The sequence below is a fragment of the Schistocerca serialis genome, chromosome 4, assembly GCF_023864345.2.
Source record: "Schistocerca serialis cubense isolate TAMUIC-IGC-003099 chromosome 4, iqSchSeri2.2, whole genome shotgun sequence".
Taxonomy (NCBI): Eukaryota; Metazoa; Arthropoda; class Insecta; order Orthoptera; family Acrididae; genus Schistocerca; species Schistocerca serialis.
The window spans coordinates 457495070-457515774 of NC_064641.1; the positions used below are offsets into that span (position 1 = coordinate 457495070).

General features: G+C 39.3%; 1 protein-coding gene across 1 annotated transcript in view; it reads left to right on the forward strand.

Moving 5' to 3' along the window:
• LOC126475099 (protein kinase C-binding protein NELL1-like) overlaps window positions 1-20705 on the forward strand; it is a 980737-nt gene that overhangs the window by 770003 nt on the left and 190029 nt on the right. The window contains exon 11 of the mRNA XM_050102677.1: window positions 7151-7390. Coding sequence (XP_049958634.1) covers window positions 7151-7390 — 240 coding nt within the window. The remainder of the gene's footprint in view (window positions 1-7150; window positions 7391-20705) is intronic.

The window sequence follows — 20705 nt, forward strand, 5'->3', positions numbered from 1 at the left end:
GGGTCGCATGAGTGATTTGTAAACAATCTCTTTTGTAGACTAATTGCATTTCCCCAGTAGTTTACCAGCAAAACAAAGCCTACCACCTGCTTTATTCATGACTGAACCAATGTGATAATTCCATTTCATATCCTTGCAAAGTTTTACACCCAGGTATTTGTAGGATTTGGCCAGTTACAGCTGTGACTCATTGATAGTATGTAGTATTTCTGCTGACTGTAGTGATGTTTCTAAGAGAATAATAACTTTTGTGCTGACCTGATAGGATGACCCTAAGGTTATCTTCACGATAAATGAATGACCCAGATGTACTCTGTCATGTGGATATTTTTCAGTGCACAAGGTGTGGGCTACATCTATTTGCTAAACCCTACCACAAAGTCACACTTGCCATATTGCTTGATGGAGTAATAGTCCTTCATTGCTAACAAAATTTTAAAAAGAGAAAGGGAAATGTATTGAACTATTTATATGTACAGACAGCCAGTAGCAGTAAACATAATAGTGAAGTCATTTGTGTATGTAGGAAAGAAATCACAAAACATACCAATATTTACATTCTGCCAGAAATTTCCTTACTGATGGACACTTCTTTCTATCTACATCTACATTTATACTCCATAAGCCACCCAACGGTGTGTGGCAGAGGGCACTTTATGTGCCACTGTCATTACCTCCCTTTTCTGTTCCAGTCGCGGGAAGAACGACTGTCTGAAAGCCTCTGTGCGCGCTCAAATCTCTCTAATTTTACATTCGTGATGAGGTATAAGTATGGGGAAGCAATATATTCGATATCTCACCCAGAAATGCACCCTCTCGAAACCTGGGGAGCAAGCTACACCACGATGCAGAGTGCCTCTCGTGCAGAGTCTGCCACTTGAGTTTGCTAAACATCTCCATAACGCTATCACGGTTACCAAATAACCCTGTGATGAAACGCGCCACTCTTCTTTGGATCTTCTTTATCTCCTCCGTCAACTCAATCTGGTATGGATCCCACACTGATGAGCAATACTCAAGTATAGGTCAAATGAGTGTTTTGTAAGCCACCTCCTTTGTTGATGGACTACATTTTCTAAGAACTCTCCCAATGAATCTCAACCTGGTACCCGCCTTACCAACAATTAATTTTATATGATCATTCCACTTCAAATCATTCCGCACGCATACTCACAGATATTTTACAGAAGTAACTGCTACCAGTGTTTGTTTCCCTATCATATAATCATACAATAAAGGATCCTTCTTTCTATGTATTCGCAATACATTACATTTGTCTATGTTAAGGGTCAGTTGCCATTCCCTGCACCAAGTGCCTATCCACTGCAGATCTTCCTGCATTTCGCTACAATTTTCTAATGCTGCAACTTCTCTGTATACTACAGCATCATCCGCGAAAAGCCGCATGGAACTTCCGACACTATCTACTGGGTCATTTATATATCTTGTGAAAAGCAATGGTCCCATAACACTCCCCTGTGGTACGCCAGAGGTTACTTTAATGTCTGTAGACGTCTCTCCATTGATAACAACATGCTGTGTTCTGTTTGCTAAAAACTCTTCAATCCAGCCACACAGCTAGTCAGATATTCCGTAGGCTCTTACTTTGTTTATCAGGTGACAGTGCGGAACTGTATCGAACGCCTTCCGGAAGTCAAGTAAGGTAGCATCTACCTGGGAGCCTGTATCTAATATTTTCTGGGTCTCATGAACAAATAAAGTGGGTTGGGTCTAACACAATCGCTGTTTCTGGAATCCATGTTGATTCCTACAAAGTAAATTCTGGGTTTCCAAAAATGACATGATACTCGAGCAAAAAACATGTTCTATAATTCTACAACAGATCGAAGTCAGAGATATGGGTCTATAGTTTTGCGCATCTGCTCGACGACCCTTCTTGAAGACTGGGACTACCTGTGCTCTTTTCCAATCATTTGGAACCTTCCGTTACTCTAGAGACTTGCGGTACACGGCTGTTAGAAGGAGGGCAAGTTCTTTCGCGTACTCTGTGTAGAATCAAATTGGTATCCCGTCAGGTCCAGTGGACTTTCCTCTGTTGAGTGATTCCAGTTGCTTTTCTATTTCTTGGACACTTATTTCAATGTCAGCCATTTTTTCGTTTGTGCAAGGATTTAGAGAAGGAACTGCAGTGCGGTCTTCCTCTGTGAAACAGCTTTGGAAAAAGGTGTTTAGTATTTCAGCTTTACGCATGTCATCCTCTGTTTCAATGCCATCATCATCCCGGAGTGTCTGGATATGCTGTTTCGAGCCACTTACTGATTTAACGTAAGACCAGAACTTCGTAGGATTTTCTGTCAAGTCGGTACATAGAATTTTACTTTTGAATTCACTGAACGCTTCACGCATAGCCCTCCTTACGCTAACTTTGACGTCGTTTAGCTTCTGTTTGTCTGAGAGTTTTGGCTGCGTTTAAACTTGGAGTGAAGCTCTCTTTGCTTTCGCAGTAGTTTCCTAACTTTGTTGTTGAACCACAGTGGGTTTTTCCCATGCCTCACAGTTTTACACGGCATATTCCTGTCTAAAACGCATTTTATGATTGCCTTGAACTTTTTCCATAAACACTCAACATTGTCAGTGTCGGAAGAGAAATTTTTGTTTTGATCTGTTAGGTAGTCTGAAATCTGCCTTCTATTACTCTTGCTAAACAGATAAACCTTCCTCCCTTTTTTTATATTCCTATTAACTTCCATATTCAGGGATGCTGCAACGGTCTTATGATTACTGATTCCCTGTTCTGAACTTACAGAGTCGAAAAGTTCGGGTCTGTTTGTTATCAGTAGGTCCAAGATGTTATCTCCATGAGTCGGTTCTCTGTTTAACTGTCGAGGTAATTTTCGGATAGTGCACTCAGTATAATGTCACTCAATGCTCTGTCCCTACCACCCATCCTAAACATCTGAGTGTCCCAGTCTATATCTGGTAATATCACGCACTGTCATGACTGAAATTACAAGTCAACATGAATGATGCAACTGACTGCAGACTACATACCATGGTGACTGAACACCAAAGCAGTGACTATGCTCATATCTACTGCCAGTTGTCTTTCAGTTCTTCCTATAACCAAGTGCTCAACTCACAAGAAGTATATATTTCCAAACTCATGCTTATTGTACTTCTTTCTATATGTAATAACAAATCACAAAATACTCAACACTTTCGTTTAGATGTGTGTATTTTCCCCTTCATAAGCTTGACATCCATCCCTTAATATCTCTTTGCCAATATTTCTATTATCCTGTGCCAGTGTAAAAATACTTATATAAATGAGAATTTTTATTGCAAGTATCCACAGTACTGAATGAGAAAATAGTAAGTGGATTAAAAAGATCAATGAGATCCTTGTACTAGCTATCACAGATAACAGGGGTGTGTCAGAACTTTGATGGGAACTAAGGAGTGTTTTAATAAGATTTGGTTGAAATAATTGAAGAATCACTCTCTGTAGACTCTTTAAGTTTTATTCTGTGTCATGTTTATGTAGAATAGTTTGCATCCAGGTCTTGTGTATTCATACATCAGTATTCCAATGCGCAAATGCGGATCATGGCACAACTCTCATTGACATTGTTTTAGATGCCATTGTCATTAATTAGACTTGTAGTCATAATAAATAGTTTCTCTGACCATTATGACCAAACATTAACATTAAACACGTTATTAAATTGCTATTATCTTATCAAAGGAATAATGGAAAATTATTGTTGAATACAGTAACAAATGATAGCTCAGAATATTTACACAAAGTTCAAAGAAATAACTATAACTGTAAGCAGATGGGCAGCAAACAGTCTCTGTGAAAGAGAAATTAACCCCTCCATAAATATATTCATACACAGCTCCAGATACAGTTTTCTGTTACGACAAATTAGAGTTGATTGTAACTCATTTAAGGAGAAAATGTGATAGACATATAAAATTCTCTATCTAGAACTTATTTTAACTTGAAGGAGTAGCAGAAGTCAAGAAATAAAACTACCATATTAATAGTACAGCTAAGAACTCCACTGTCTCACCAAAAAGATAAAAAGTATATGTGATAGATAAAAATTTGTTGAACAGGAAATATATATAGTTGAGTTTCAGTTCTGCAGCTTTTGCTGTGATACAGATGATGACAATGAAGTCTTTGGCCACAAAATGCAATGAATAATATAGGGTGTTAAAAAAAGGTGTCAAATATTTTGAGAGGTGATAGTACCAAAACAAGAAAAAAACCCTAATAAACAGGGGCCCCGAAATGCATACCTTAAACACTGTAAGCACTTGTGCATCTTTGATACTGTGAAACACATCTCTTCTACTGCAAGCTCTTTGCTTTCCATATTTTGGGAAAATGCAGTATGGAACAAAACAAGGAAAAATTGTCAAATAAATGTAGACTCTAAAATGCATGCCCTAAGAGTTATGAACACTTGTTCAGGAGAAGAGATATGTTTCACAGTAGCAAAGATGGTATGCATTTTAGAGCCTTTGTTTACTCAGCATTTTCTTCTTTTGGTCTACATCTACATCCATACTCCCCAAGCCAAAGTACGTGCTTGGCGGACATGTCCTGTGGCACAACTAGTCATTTACTTTCCTGCTCCACCTGCAAACAGAGCGAGAGAAAATCAAGCGTCTATATACCTCATTATGTGCCATAATTTCTCTTGTCTTTGTGGTCATTATGAAAAATGTTCATTGGCAGCAGTGGTATTGTACTGCAGTCAGCTTCAAATGGCGGTTCTCTAAATTTTCTCAGTATAGTTTCTGGGAAAGAATATTGCCTTCCTTAAATGGATTCCCATTTGAGTTCCTAAAGCAACTTTGTAATACTTGCATGTTGTTCTGACTACCAGTAACAAATCTAGTGGCCCTCCTCTGAATTGTTTTCATGTCCTACTACCTCCTCCCAAAATATGGAAAGCAAAGAGCTTACAGTAGAAGAGATGTGTTTCACAGTATTGAAGATGAACAAGTGGTCGTACCTATTAAGGAATGCTAAATTTAGAGCCCATGCTTATTGAACTTTTTTCCTTGTTTTGGTGGGTACTACCACCCCAAAATATTCAACACTTTTATTAACACTGTGTCCAGGGATGGGAAATAAATGATCATTTGCTGATGCGCTTGATGTACTCAAGCTGAGGCTACAGATATCATTAAAGACCACAATGTCTGAAACTGTTGGAAACTGGTTAGAAAAGTCACTAGGCTCTATTGCTCTGCTCATATGAATGTGCTTCCCCATGTCTAGAAACCTCATGCTAACTCAGTGTAATCCCTTGTTGGCTATTTTTACACATAGTCAATGATCCAGAGTACATTTCCTGACAGACAGAAATACACAGTATTAGTGCCTATTTAGAAAAGTGGATCTATTAAGTAAGTCATAGTAACACTTCCATCTCATCCCATACTTTTTCAAAGATTGTTGAAGAAGTGCGCTGTTACACAGTACAAATCTACTATTTTAACAACTTGGTAATGAACAGTCAGTTTGGCTATCATAATGAGTTATCTAAAAAGAAAGCTATGCTTGGTCTCAGAAGTCAAAACTTTGACATAAATTTATATATTGCCATTTTTGTATTTTTAAAGGCTTTGTCTGTGTAGAACATAAAAATGTAAGCTAAGATATTATGCTCTAATTGATATATTGCTTAATTGCTGACATCATTACATGAATCAGCTGTACAACAGGATTAACATTCAACTTATATTGGTGGAAAATCCTATATGTACTGAACACACATTTGGGGGAAGTGGTTTTCATCACTATCTGACATTCCTAGTTAAGCTAGTAACTACAAGGTTCCTTTCTTTCCATAAAGTATGACAACCTACATGGTTTAATACTGAACCTGCTTCCATTTTTTGTCTACCTTAATAATCTACCTAAGCCTTTAGTAGACTTTCCATGAACCGTAATATTCTATCATGACACAAATTTATTGTGAAAGAACTAAACTCAAACATTCTAGACACAACCAGCTGAAATGGCTTAGTAATGAGTCTCACCAGACAACTAATATCTTAATTTTATAGAAGTCCATCATATCCAATTGATAATCAGTAACAATGAATTACTGATTTTGGTAGTAGGTGTTGACCACTTGCTACACAAAATTTCATGTAGGAAATTTCTTGGTATCCAAATTGACTACAAATTAAAATGCAGACAACAAAGTGATAAGTTAATAAATCAAATGATAAGCTTGCTCATAGTCAGCTCTTGCAAAATTAAGTGGAATTCTTTTTAAATGAAAATTGAAGTAAAATTGGATCTCTGTATATTATCTGCATATTTTGTTTCTTTTTATACAAAACTCTGTCAAATCTAGGCAGCAGTTTGTTTTAGACAGATTTTCATTCACACAGAACATAAAAACTGTTGTCCTTCAGCTTTAGATTCACGAAGTTGTTAAATGTCTAACTTCATAGCTGAGTGGTCATTGCAAAAGATTGCCATCCAAGGGACCTGGGGTTGATTCCCGGCTGGGTTGGTGATTTTCACTGCTTGGACTCTGGGCACACACAAAGAAAAAAATGTTGACTGTATTTCTATAAATAAACAACAATTAAATAGCATAACAGGAAAATTAGCATTTTTATAACAGTTGTGTGAGACACTAATTGCAGCTGTCTTAGGAATATGCACTACATAAGTCACTTCTTAATAAAAACTAGCTGTTAATCTAGTTTACAGAAGCAGCTAATTACAGCTTATACATGTAATAATGTATCTTTCGACTTGCTACTCATAACTAAGGATTTTTCTGCACGATGGGTGACATGGAACATAGTGTATATAAATATGAATAATCTGTTGTACTTATCACTTGTTTTAATTGAAAATAATTTTCAATGAATCATTCAGTTGGATAGCAATCCACTGCAATTCTACCAGTTTCCAACAATCACTTTATCATTGTACTCTTCTTACACAGTTATTGCATTTGAAGGAGAGGCTTGTTTTACTGGAGCTGTGAATTCAGTGCATATATTTTTTCTTAGATTGTGGAATCATGTAGCTCTAATTATTGTGTCCCAGTTTTCAGAACATTGATGATGGTAGTGGTGGTGGTGTTGGTTGTGGTAGGGGAGGCATTGTTTCCAAAATCAAATATTAAATCTTTTGTTTCAGCTGTGTGCAATCAGACCTGCTTGAATGGTGGAGAGTGCATTGCACCAGGAAAGTGCCAGTGCAGACAAGGTTATGTTGGTGATTATTGTGAACAAGATCTTGATGAATGTAGCACTGAGATGCATAACTGCCATCAAAGCTCACAATGTGTAAATATGCCTGGTTGGTACTACTGTCGCTGTAAAACTGGTTTCCGTGCATTGCCTCACCACGATTCTGTCCTGGGAGCGATATGTCAAGGTGGTGCCATTTTAATAGTTTATGCAATTTACACATAAATAGCTAGATTTAATGTCTAAAAATTTAATTGTTGGTTTCTCTATCATTATCTCCTGCTGTACCTCTCTTACCAACAGTCTAGGAACATTCTCTGAACAATCATGTTTTCTATGATAATATTGTTTCCTCCAGTCTTATCCTCTTTTGACTTATAAGGAAACCTGTGCTTCCCAAAGTTAGCATTTGTGTAATGTTTCTTTTACTGCTTCTGTTCTGTCATCCAGTAAATAGAAGCTTTTTCATTAATTATTTTATTGTAACATTTTGAGAGGTGAGTTTCCTTGTGGAGGTTTGATAAAAGAATTAATCTCTGTTCTTGTTTAAAGGAAATATTACATATCCATTATGAGGTAACAGCCAGATGCAGCTAAATGCCAGAACTTAAAAGACAGATGCAGCAGTATGTGTGTATCTTATATTTACAGCAAAAGAAGGTATGGCCGCTTTGGGCTAGACTCAGGCATGCTTAGCTGGGTTCCTGGGGATAGCAGATGACAGTTTCAGAATCCATGGTTTGCAGTCACCAGCTCAAGTGAAAGGCAGGCTAGCAGAATACTGGCAGGTAGTGGGATTTAGAGCTGCTAGAAAAACCCAACCATTCGGCTGCAGTAGGTGAGGGTGGTGAGGATGCTCAGTTTGGCAGAAACTACCTTTCTTTATTATTCAATAAACAGGTAATTTCCTCAACAACCACTGATATTTTGAAAGGTGAACTCCTCACCATTTTCAAGGCACAAATGAAACAGGAGATCCCCATGTATGGCAACTTACTTGCTCAGTGGGCATGACTATGTCAACCAGGAAACAAAATATAGCCTATGCAGAAAGACAACACACACTGTAAACAACTAGCACCAGTACACAATCAGAGATAACAAATGCCATACATTAGCAGTAGTGAAATATTAATGAACAATGGGTGAGCTAGTAGCACTAACTCTCTCTCTATCAATAACACCTGGCATTGGTTATCTTGGTGCTAGATTTTTATCATGTATTTTGTCTTTCTGTGTAGGCCACCTTTCATTTTCTGGTTTATGTAGCTCCGACCACTGAAGGCTTTAGTGGACATGGATAGTGATCTGTCATTTCATTTGTGCCTAGAAAATGAAAGTATGTTTATGTATTGAAATATCAGTTGTTGTTGAGGAAGTTACCTGGGTGCATTTCCATGTTATTTGTATCTATCAAAACATATGTATGTTGAAGCAGTAAGGCACTGTTCTGTGACATAGAAGCAACTTACATTGGTGAAGAACATAGAAAGTACCTGAAGTGGCTTAACTGGTTCACACTGGGATGCTGGCAATACAGCACTGACTCATATCTTTATTGTATTGTCCAATGCAACAGGAAGTGCTGGTAGCTCCACATAACTGTGTTATATGATACAAATTTCAAATTATCAGAAGTGCTTCAAATAAATTTTTTTATGTGAATGATGCAAAGCTACATACGAGGGTCACTCCAAAAGAAATGCACACTATTTTTTTAAAAATCCATCTTTTATTCTACATGTTTGAATGCAGAGTCTCATGGCAGTAACATTGAATAAAATGTTCTTGGGTTTCCAACCATGTCAATTGCTTAAAACTACATGAGCTTTCGTCCAAGCACTCCTTGGCCATTGCCATGTGGTATGACTGCCAGTGGTGCACCCTTATATATGCTAGCTGCCAGTTGTGATGTCACTGGTGCCCGTGACATTGCCATATATGGGCATGTTTTGAGTCGGCGTTCAATGTGCCCTCTTCAACTGCATGATTGCTGGATCCCACACAGCACTGAGCTGCAAACCACCATCTCTATTCAGGGTGTTTGCTGTAATTTTTATTTCAATAGCTTCCTTTATTAAACTGTCTCAGAAGCTGTTAGTGCGAGCCACGGCAGAGGTATTGTCAAATTTTATGTGGTGACCATTTTCTAACACATGCTCAGCTAACACAGATTTATCTGGATAGCGTAGGTGATAATACCTCTCATGTTCTTTCCTGCATTGTTCCACAGTGTGCACTGTTTGTCCAATGTACTTCTGGCCACACTCAAAAGGTATTTCATAGACTCCAGGTGTTCTGAGACCTACTGTGTCTTTAACTGGTCTCAGTAATTGACGGATGTTTGTTGGAGGACTGAAGATTGATTTGATCATGTGTCTTTTCAACAGGCAGCTTATCTTGCCCAACACAGAGCCACAGAATGGCAGCAAAGCAAGTTTCTTTTCCTGCTCTTTGTCAGTGGTCTTATCCTGATATTTCCCAGAAATCACTTCTTTCACTTCATGGGCACTGTAGCCATTATTCCTGAAAACATTGTGTAGGTGGCTCAGTTCATGGGGCAGGTTATCGTCTGATATTACTCTTGCAAGATGCACCAATGTCTGTAATACTATGTGCCTCTATGCTGGATGATGATGGCTGGTGGCATGCAGTGCAGTTAAAGACGCAGTAGGTCTCAGAACACCTGGAGTCTATGAAACTACCTTGTGAGTGTGGCCAGAAGTACAGTGCACACTGTGGAAGAACACAGGAAAGAACATGAGCAGTATTATCACCTACGCTATCCCGAGAAATCTGCATTAGCTGAGCATGGGTTAGAAAATGGTCACCATATAAAATTTGATGATACCTCTGTCGTGGCTTGCACTAATGGCTTCTGGGACAGTTTAATAAAGGGAGCTATTGAAATAAAAATTACCGCAGACACCCTGAATAGAGATGGTGGCTTGCAGCTCAGCGCTGCTTGGGATCCAGCGATCGCGTGGTTGAAGAGGGCACATCGAACGCCGACTCAAAACATGCCCATATATGGCAATGTCATGGGCACCAGAGATGTCACAGGTGGCAGCTAGCCTATATAAGGGCACATCAACAGCCCACTGGCAGTCATACCACTTGACAATGGCCAAGGAGTGCTTGGCCGAAAGCTCATGTAGTTTTAAGCAATTGATACAGTTGGAAACCTGAGAACATTTTATTCAATTTTATTCTACATGTTTGAAAGTTTTACAGTGTGTTGATACATCCTTTAGGAAGAATATTTTCATTTCTCCACATATTTCCCATCCGTCTCAACTGCCTTACACCGTCTTGGAACCAGGGCCTGTATACCCGCTCGGTAAAATTCTGGACCAACCTATTGGAGCCACTGATCAGCGGCGTGCACAAGGGAGTCATCATCTTCAAACCTTATTCCATGAAGAGCGTCTTTCAGTTTCCCAAAGAGATGATAGTCATATGGAGCCAGGTCAGAACTGTAAGGCGGGTGTTTTAGTGTTGTCCATCCGAGTTTTGTGATCGCTTCCATGGTTTTTTACTGACATGTGGCCGTGCATTGTCATGCAACAGCAAAACATCCTGCTCTCGCCGATGTGGTCAAACATGACTCAGTCGAGCCTGAAGTTTCTTCAGTGTCGTCACATATGCACCAGAATTTATGGTGGTTCCACTTGGCATGATGTCCACAAGCAAGAGTCCTTAGGAATCGAAAAACACCGTAGCCATAAATTTTCCAGCAGAAGGTGTGGTTCTGGATTTTTTTCTTGGGTGAATTTGCATGATGCCACTCCACTGATTGCCTCTTCGTCTCTGGCAAAAAATGATGGAGCCATGTTTCATCACCTGTCACAATTCTTTCAAGAAATACATCTCCACCATTCTCGTACTGTTCCGAAAGTTCACTGCATTCTTCTTGTTTCTTTGTGAGCCACTGTCAACATCCTGGGAACCCACCTTGCACAAACCTTTTCTAAATCCAACACTTTCAGTATTCTGCAAACACTTCCTTCCCCTATCCCAACATAGCATGGCAATTCGTTCACTGTGATGCATCTGTCAGCAGTCACCAATTCGTTAACTCTCTGCACATTGTCTGGAGAGTGTGCAGTACAAGGCCTGCTGCTGCGAGGACAATCCTCAATATTGCCGTGCCCGCTTTCATCATGAAACCTGCTTGCCCATCGACTAACTGTACTGCAATCGACAGCAGCATCTCCATACACCTTTTTCAACCTCTTGTGGATGTTCCCCACTGTCTTGTTTTCACAGCACAGGAATTCTATGACAGCACGTTGCTTCTGATGAACATCAAGTGTAGCAACCATCTTGAAGACATGCTGTGACGGCGGCACTCACGGGAACAGTTTGAACTAAGTTTGAAAACAAGTGGAAAGGATGTATCTACACATTGTAAAACTTTCACACATGCAGAATGAAAAGTGTATTTTTACAAAAATAGTGTGCATTTCTTTTGGAGTGACCCTCGTACATCTCTGTACTTCATTTGTCAGTAAAGATATCATTTTTTGTGCAAAAAGTTAAATACCATGTGTTTTAGACTTTGCTTGTGTTCTCCACTATGCACAGTATTTCATTTGGAAACTATCAATAAAAAAATTTTTTTTTTTTTTTTCGTCTTACAGTCCTACATCACAGGTTGATAATTAACTGGTTTTCCTTTCGCTGTTCCCATAATTACTGTGATACTTCACAAATACATAGTTATGAAAATGTGAAGAAAGCTTGCAAAATAGAAGTTTTATTGTCCAGATTGCAGCTATATGTATCCTGATTACTAGTTTCAGTGAACAATATTATGAAAAGGAAAGTTGCTACTCACTGTATAGCAGAGATGCATCTCACACACAAATGCGTGACAGTCTTTTGTTGTGCCTATCTGTGACTCAGCATCTCCACTGTATGGTGAATAGCAACTTTCCTTTTCATATTATTGTTACATTCCATCCTGGATTTTCCATTGCTTAGTTTCAGAAAAGTTATATTGCCATCTTCAGATCATCAGCTATGTGAATTATAAACCCACCACATGTGGCACACTGCCATCTGGCCATTTATAACATGAAGGTAAACTTACCAAAGAAACACTCCCAAGCAACACTAAGTACATTAAAATTAAAACCGTAAGTGAATCAGCAAGGCGCCGAGGTGTCAGGTACATCAGGTAGAGCATATGCACTGCTGCCAGATGTGTGTATGTTGTTAACTGATTCCATTCTCATTCTGTGGAATTCAAGAAATTTGTGATTGTGCTGAGAGACATCGCAAGAAACCACAACTGAACTATGTTTGATATTAACAGTGTTGTATGAATGCACCCAGTACTTCCTTTTCTTTTTCAGTTTTTTGGGATTAAAATAAAGATAAGTCACAATAGTGTTGTTCCATAAAAACACGAGAGAACTGCCAGATGTCAGTAACGTCCTACCACGATATTTCGGTGCAGAGTCTTTTGGCCATCTTCAGGTGAGTGCCACTGTAGTAGTCTGGCGAGTATGCAATGAACTCCGCTATTTAAAGCCATACTGAGGTGACAATGTGCATGAGCTGCTCAGCGTGCATGTTCATAACAGCTCCATCCACTGCACCTTGTGCCCTCCACTGTGAAAGCTTGGCGTATCGATATCAGTTCGATTTTCATCTTTATGCAGATAACTACGTTGACTATGAAATTTCTCTATTACAGGATTCCAAGCATATAGAGAAACTTCATAGTCAACATAGTTATCTGCATAAAGATATAGTCAACTTAGTTATCTGCATAAAGATGAAAATCGACCTGATATCGATACGCCAAGCTTTCACTGTGGAGGGCGCAAGGTGCAGTGGATGGAGCTGTTATGAACACGCACGCTGAGCAGCGCATGTGCAATGTCACCTCAGTATGGCTCTAAATAGCGGAGGTCAGTGTGTACCCGCCAGTACTACTACAGTGGCACTCACCAGAAGAAGGCCAGAAGACTCTGGCAGGACGTTACTTACATCCGGCAGTTCTCCTGTGTTTTTATGGAACAATCGGTACGCGGAGAAAGCTTTAAACATCACACAATAGTGTTCTCTCCAGAAAAGCTTATGATTACAACTGAAACTGAAACAAAAACATGATTTGTGCTGTCTTGTTGCTTGTCATATGGTGAGTTGCATCATGTGTCATATTACATATCATATCGTCCCAGTAAGGAACACGAGTGTTGCACCAAGAAGTGTCACATCATGTGACCTATATAACAGTCTGTTGCATTGTATCATCTCAGTGTGAACTACACCTGATGGTAAAATGCTTGTCGAAGTGGTGATAGTTTGTATGGTTATCTGATGTATAGGAATTGTTGTTGTGAGGTTTCCCAAAAACTATATTCTAGGGATTTGATTGGAAATGTGATTGACAAGAAAATTATTTAAAAGTTGTTTATGACTATGTGATGGAGGGATTTAGTAGATGGGACTCAAGGATATGATGTGAAGGAGCAACTTACTTTCCATTTTTATTATTAGTGACTAGCATAACAGAAATCAGATCCATGTCCTAGCACTGCAAGCAAGCTCCTAAGTGCATGCAATTTCTTTTTTTTTTTTTTTTTTTTTTTTTTTTTTTTTTTTTTTTTTTTTAAAAAAAAGAGAATAAGACGGTACTCTGAAACAGAATATGTAAGGCAGTTGGCAGGAACTCACGAGCATACAAATGACACTTATTATTGATGTTGATGAAAGTAACCACACCTTAATTCCAGAGATTTAGCTGACAAACAAATTATTTAATTGTCTTCAATCACACCAACTACCAATAATGGTAGGATTCCTTTTGGACATTCAGTTATATGGATTCACTCTTATTTGTGTAGATGATCTTAAAAATAACTGATTAATTGCTCCATCTGGTAAACTTTTAAATTACTTACATTAGAGGAAAACTATTTCAAGTTCATACCATTCCAGGTTTGCAGAATAATAAAAATTATTATTGACACTGATTATCTTAATGTAATAAAAATAATATTTATTACATTTGATAGTGATATAATTATTATTTTAATCATTACAGAGGTTAGTGTATTAAAATATTGGTTTTGGGGACTGTGGATATGAAATTTTTTCTACTTCTGAAGTTTTAAAATTGAGGGCAACACTTATTTTTTTTTTTAACTATTGAAACAATGGAAAGCCCAGCATGGAATGCCATGTTTGTGAGCTCCATTTGCATGTGTGTGTGTGTGTGTGTGTGTGTGTGTGTGAGAGAGAGAGAGAGAGAGAGAGAGAGAGAGAGAGAGAGAAAGAGAGAAAGAGAGAGTCTGTTGTCTGTTTTTGTCGAAGGCATCACTGGCCGAAAGCTTTATTTGTGACAGTCTTTTTGTTGTGCATATGTGCAACTCAGCATCTCCAGTGTATGGTGAGTAGCAATTTTCCTTTTCATGAAACTAATGTTTACACTTTATCTTTTTACTTCATTATTAGTATATTTTGGTGCTGTTTACATTTTTTCTTCAAAATGTAGGCATCTTGTATCTTCACTTTTTATTAGTTCTACAAGCATCTGGAATGATTCCCATTATGAGGAGTTTACTATTTCCTGCACTGAGTTCTGCAAAGTTGAAATGCTGTGTTCATTCAATTCTGTATTCTCTTTTAAATTATTTATTTCTAGTTTATTGTACTTTAGTTCAGATCTTATTCCCAATAAGATTTCATTAGCAATTTATCTTGAGCCTCTGTTATTAAACAGACAGTATACACTTGTATTAAAATGTCAGTACAGAAACATCTTGTTGTAGTTTTTGCTTTTGCTGTTGCTCAGGGAGTCCTGCTTTAATTCAGTTTACACTTTTTCATGTTCATTTACCTCACATCTAGCCATTGTCCATTTAATTACCCTATCACAGTTTATATGACTTCATTTCCTTGTTTTCATTACTAAATACAAAAGTGACAGATGTTTACTAAACTGCACAATTAGCTCACCACATATTATTGTATTGTTCTCATAGACTGGTTTTACAGTGGTAGCGTAAGTTAACAGTGGAAAGGATGGTGTTATTTGCTACCAGGGCAACTACAGCAGCACTGAAGTTGGTGACATTGTCAAAATAGGTAGTGACATTGAAGTCCACAGTGGCACCAGCTAAGGCTCATCAGCTTTCTCTACAGCACCTGCACAAAGGATTTGGGGTCCCTCAAGCTATTGAAAATTGCTCTTGTCTTGATGTTGGAGTACACATTTGCTGGCTTTCTGATTTTTATATGCAATATAAATCCAGTGATTTGTGTGTGTGACATTCACTTCCTTTTGCTGATAAACTTTAGAAAACTGCTTTTGCTTTCAGTTAGTCTGATATTACCACAGATGATGTAAAACTGATCATTCAATCATATGTCCCATAAAAACCAATGATGCATGATAAAATTTCAAGGAGTTTCTGCAAGTTGAGGATGATATTACTTAGGTTACACAGAAGCACTAAAATATGCTTTGTAATGCTGTACCATATCAATTTGATACATTTTTGTAAAATTAGTATCTGTTGCTGCCAACTTATCTTTTAACTGTCGGCAGTTCAAACATACAGCAAATGGTGGCATACAAGCATCTGCCAACAGCAAAATGTGTCAAAGGCTTTAGGAAGAGTATGCAATGCTTTGTAACAATAAATTGCCTCTGATGATCATGATGTCACAGCTGTTTGCATTAGATTTGTTTTAGCAGTTACGAGCGGGATTATGCACATGCGCTGTTGAGTAGTATCTTCTCCCACTTCTGGCTGCAAAAATGTGGCTGTTGGCTGTGTAAGCAGCTAGATGCTACTGGGAAAAAATTTGCCAGTGCGACTGAGCTGCCAGATTCATGCATGTGCAGCAGGCCCAGATCTAGGTTTCAGGGTGGGGGAGCAAATTAATTTTCTTGAGGGAAAAAAACTTTGTTTCTCAAAGCACCTAGCATTCAGCACGTTGGTCTATTGATTATTCATATGACTTTGAAACGCATCCCTGTCAATATTTGAACACATTCTAAGTTGATTTCTGAATTAGTCATAAGTTAATTTGTGAATGGAATCCTTGACACATCTAGAAACAAACTTCCCTGCAGGCAAAAGGGACTATATGAGCTGAGTGGAGTAAAGCCAAATGAATGAACGCCAATTGCTTTCTCGTTATGTGGTTGATTGGGTTTTGTGACTGATGAGCATTTTAAAATTACTAGCGAACTCCATAGATTCAGGCTACCAGATTGGAAATAAACGACTAAGAGGAATAACATGTAAGGATGATTATCTATTGTCTTCTCGGTGTATCCAAGAAAATGAAATTTTGTCAGAAAATTTGTGGCCAGATCGCTATACTAGTAAGGGCCAGTTGCACAGGCCCATCTAGCAGCCGCTTTAAGTTCTGTTCTGGAAGTAGCATGGAAAATGTGTTGTACAAACATGTAACAATGCCTAGCCGGAGAATAATTGTGGTATAACTAAACTGGTGATTCTGGAAGAGTTAGTGAGGTTAACCAGTGAATAAGTTTTGACATTGGCAGGAATAGTTAAAGAATTTGTGATGACAAGACTGTTTGTTAGAAAGAGGAAGGAGAAAAATGGGGACATCACACAAATTATGGAAGAATATGATGATTCCAAATTTGTATAAAAATTTTGTACTACTACTTTTCGATCTCATGCTTGAGAAACTGGAGTGTATGAATGAAGTGTGAAACTATTTCCTAACGTAAAGCTTTTTGCTTATAGTGGGCCTAATAGGCATTTGATATGGTACCTCATGTATTATATTTTGTCATATTATAAAAATGACCATTTTTGCCCCTCATTTATTTGGTGTGTTTTACAATTGCTGCAGTCTTAGAAAGGGCAGTTTAGTCTTATCTATCAGACAATGACAAAATAGACATAATCAGATTGAGAAATCACACTAGTCTTAGGTCCTGTTTGTATTAACATCTTTTTTAGTATTAGACAACAACATTTTGACTTTTCATGTAGCAAAATGTTGGACGAACTTTGATGAAGTAATAGATTCTTTCGCAGAAAGGAAAGCACGCTATGCAAAGCTGTAGCAAGATTAGAGAGAAAAAAATTCTAACGATTGAAGAAAAGTGTACTGTCTTGCTTGTCTCTTGTCTTTACTGGTTTTATGTATCTATATTTAATTTTATGTCACACAAAGCACCAAGTTGTTAGCTAATAGGGAATAAAGAGTGCAAATTTTCTGAAGAGTTCTTTTGTTTAAAAAAAAGAGAGGCAGGATGTCAAACCGGTCAATGGGAAGCAGGAGAGGCACCAAAGGACATTTTAATTTCCGCTGTCCTGAATATAGTTTTATGGTATCCATTACAAGATATACATGTTTCAATTACACAGGGCGAAATACAGCAACATGCGATAGAAGAATGCTGTGTGAAGAGGCGTGGCACTGCGCTTTGGCACACTTAAGATCAAATAACATGTCTTACATTTCCTTGAGTACATATGTTTCATGCATCAGACACTTCAAAAAGATGTGCACTACGAAATGAACATGTTTTTGAAAATTCGATTTTTAATTTTTGACGTCCTATCTCAAATGCTCGAGGGACCGGGGAGGGGGGGTAATGCCACAATCTAGTATTGCTCCAGTTCACCCTGTTTCCTCTTCATTTACTGCTCTCATGTCAAATGAAAAGAAAACGGATGGATTTCTGTGGCCAGGAGCTATCAAGTGAATGAAAATACATTCACATAATCACGGAAGGCTAAGATATGGTATTAGTTTCAGATTTTATTTTATTTCCATCTTTCTGACAGTCAAGCATTAATTGCCTTGCACAACAATTAAGTTATTTTAGTCAGTTTGCTAAAGAAATTTTCCTTTATTAATCTTTTCCACTGAGGCAGTCAATATACACTCCTGGAAATTGAAATAAGAACACCGTGAATTCATTGTCCCAGGAAGGGGAAACTTTATTGACACATTCCTGGGGTCAGATACATCACATGATCACACTGACAGAACCACAGGCACATAGACACAGGCAACAGAGCATGCACAATGTCGGCACTAGTACAGTGTATATCCACCTTTCGCAGCAATGCAGGCTGCTATTCTCCCATGGAGACGATCGTAGAGATGCTGGATGTAGTCCTGTGGAACGGCTTGCCATGCCATTTCCACCTGGCGCCTCAGTTGGACCAGCGTTCGTGCTGGACGTGCAGACCGCATGAGACGACGCTTCATCCAATCCCAAACATGCTCAATGGGGGACAGATCCGGAGATCTTGCTGGCCAGGGTAGTTGACTTACACCTTCTAGAGCACGTTGGGTGGCACGGGATACATGCAGACGTGCATTGTCCTGTTGGAACAGCAAGTTCCCTTGCCGGTCTAGGAATGGTAGAACGATGGGTTCGATGACGGTTTGGATGTACCGTGCACCATTCAGTGTCCCCTCGACGATCACCAGTGGTGTAAGGCCAGTGTAGGAGATCGCTCCCCACACCATGATGCCGGGTGTTGGCCCTGTGTGCCTCGGTTGTATGCAGTCCTGATTGTGGCGCTCACCTGCACGGCGCCAAACACGCATACGACCATCATTGGCACCAAGGCAGAAGCGACTCTCATCGCTGAAGACGACACGTCTCCATTCGTCCCTCCATTCACGCCTGTCGCGACACCACTGGAGGCGGGTTGCACGATGTTGGGGCGTGAGCGGAAGACGGCCTAACGGTGTGCGGAACCGTAGCCCAGCTTCATGGAGACAGTTGCGAATGGTCCTCGCCGATACCCCAGGAGCAACAGTGTCCCTAATTTGCTGGGAAGTGGCAGTGCGGTCCCCTACGGCACTGCGTAGGATCCTACGGTCTTGGCGTGCATCCGTGCGTCGCTGCGGTCCGGTCCCAGGTCGACGGGCACGTGCACCTTCCGTCGACCACTGGCGACAACATCGATGTACTGGAGACCTCACGCCCCACGTATTGAGCAATTCGGCGGTACGTCCACCCGGCCTCCCGCATGCCCACTATACGCCCTCGCTCAAAGTCCGTCAACTGCACATACGGTTCACGTCCACGCTGTCGCGGAATGCTACCAGTGTTAAAGACTGCGATGGAGCTCCGTATGCCACGGCAAACTGGCTGACACTGACGGCGCCGGTGCACAAATGCTGCGCAGCTAGCGCCATTCGACGGCCAACACCGCGGTTCCTGGTGTGTCCGCTGTGCCGTGCGTGTGATCATTGCTTGTACAGCCCTCTCGCAGTGTCCGGAGCAAGTATGGTGGGTCTGACACACCGGTGTCAATGTGTTCTTTTTTCCATTTCCAGGAGTGTATTTGAAATGAAGTGTTTAATTCCACACTATTGGCTAGTTTAAACTGTTAACTGGCCAGCCGGAGTGGCCGCGCGGTTAAAGGCGCTTCAGTCAGGAACCGCACGACCACTACGGTCGCAGGTTCGAATCCTGCCTTGGGCATGAATGTGTGTGATGTCCTTTAGGTTAGTTAGGTTTAAGTAGTTCTACGTTCTAGGGGACTTACGACCACAGCAGTTGAGTCCCATAGTGCTCAGAGCCAAACTGTTAACAGCATAACACAGTACTGGTACTCCAAGAAAATTTACATCCTGAAAACCACATTGAAAAGCTTAATATCAGGTCAAAGCCTACTTCACTGGGAATCTGGACATACAAATGTGCACTTTAAATGTGCTCATTTTAGTATGGGTCATGAAATTCAGGTACCCTTGGAGTGTCTTCTGATGTCTTGTTTCTTTTCTGACATAATGTCAGATCTTTTAATGTTTTACATGTACGAACATACAGGCCTCCTACGTCATCGTAGCTGCACAAGCATGGTGGTGCCTGTTATCAGGCACTCTCTGGCAGTTGTTGAAATGAACCTATTTCTAACAGGTAGTGGGAAAATATTGTGAATAATGGTTTGAAAAGTGTTACTTTCAATGTAAATTTCCTTTTACGCAAGTTGAACTATATGTGAGAATGTACGATGAATTTCTTAAATCACATAGCGTTTGACTCTCATTTAAAAATTCTCTCATTGATAATGAGCCATTTAGATGAATTTTGAGCCCAGAAGATCAGACATTTATGATGTTATTAAAAATTTAACTGGCACATTTGTGTGATAAATCTTAAAGTGTAATATGTGCATAAAAGACCAACATTATATGTGAAAGCGTAGGTTCTCTTGCAGCATATTAACCTCAGATACTAATATTATATGTGAAAGCTTTGTGTTTTTTATAGCAACTCCATGTATATTAATTTAAGCAATTAACTTTTCCTGTTTGTGTGTTCGCGCTACTTAACAGCAATGTTGCTATTGGCTGAGTACATCACGTGACCTATGCTCTGAATATCTGCTGTCATGGGCTGGCGAGATCACTTGACATGAGCTATGACTGCTTACAAAAGTGCAAGTAATATGGGATGTTTGGTGGAATTTGAATTTATACTTTGATAATATGAAAATATGCAGCATAATTGTTACTATAAATTA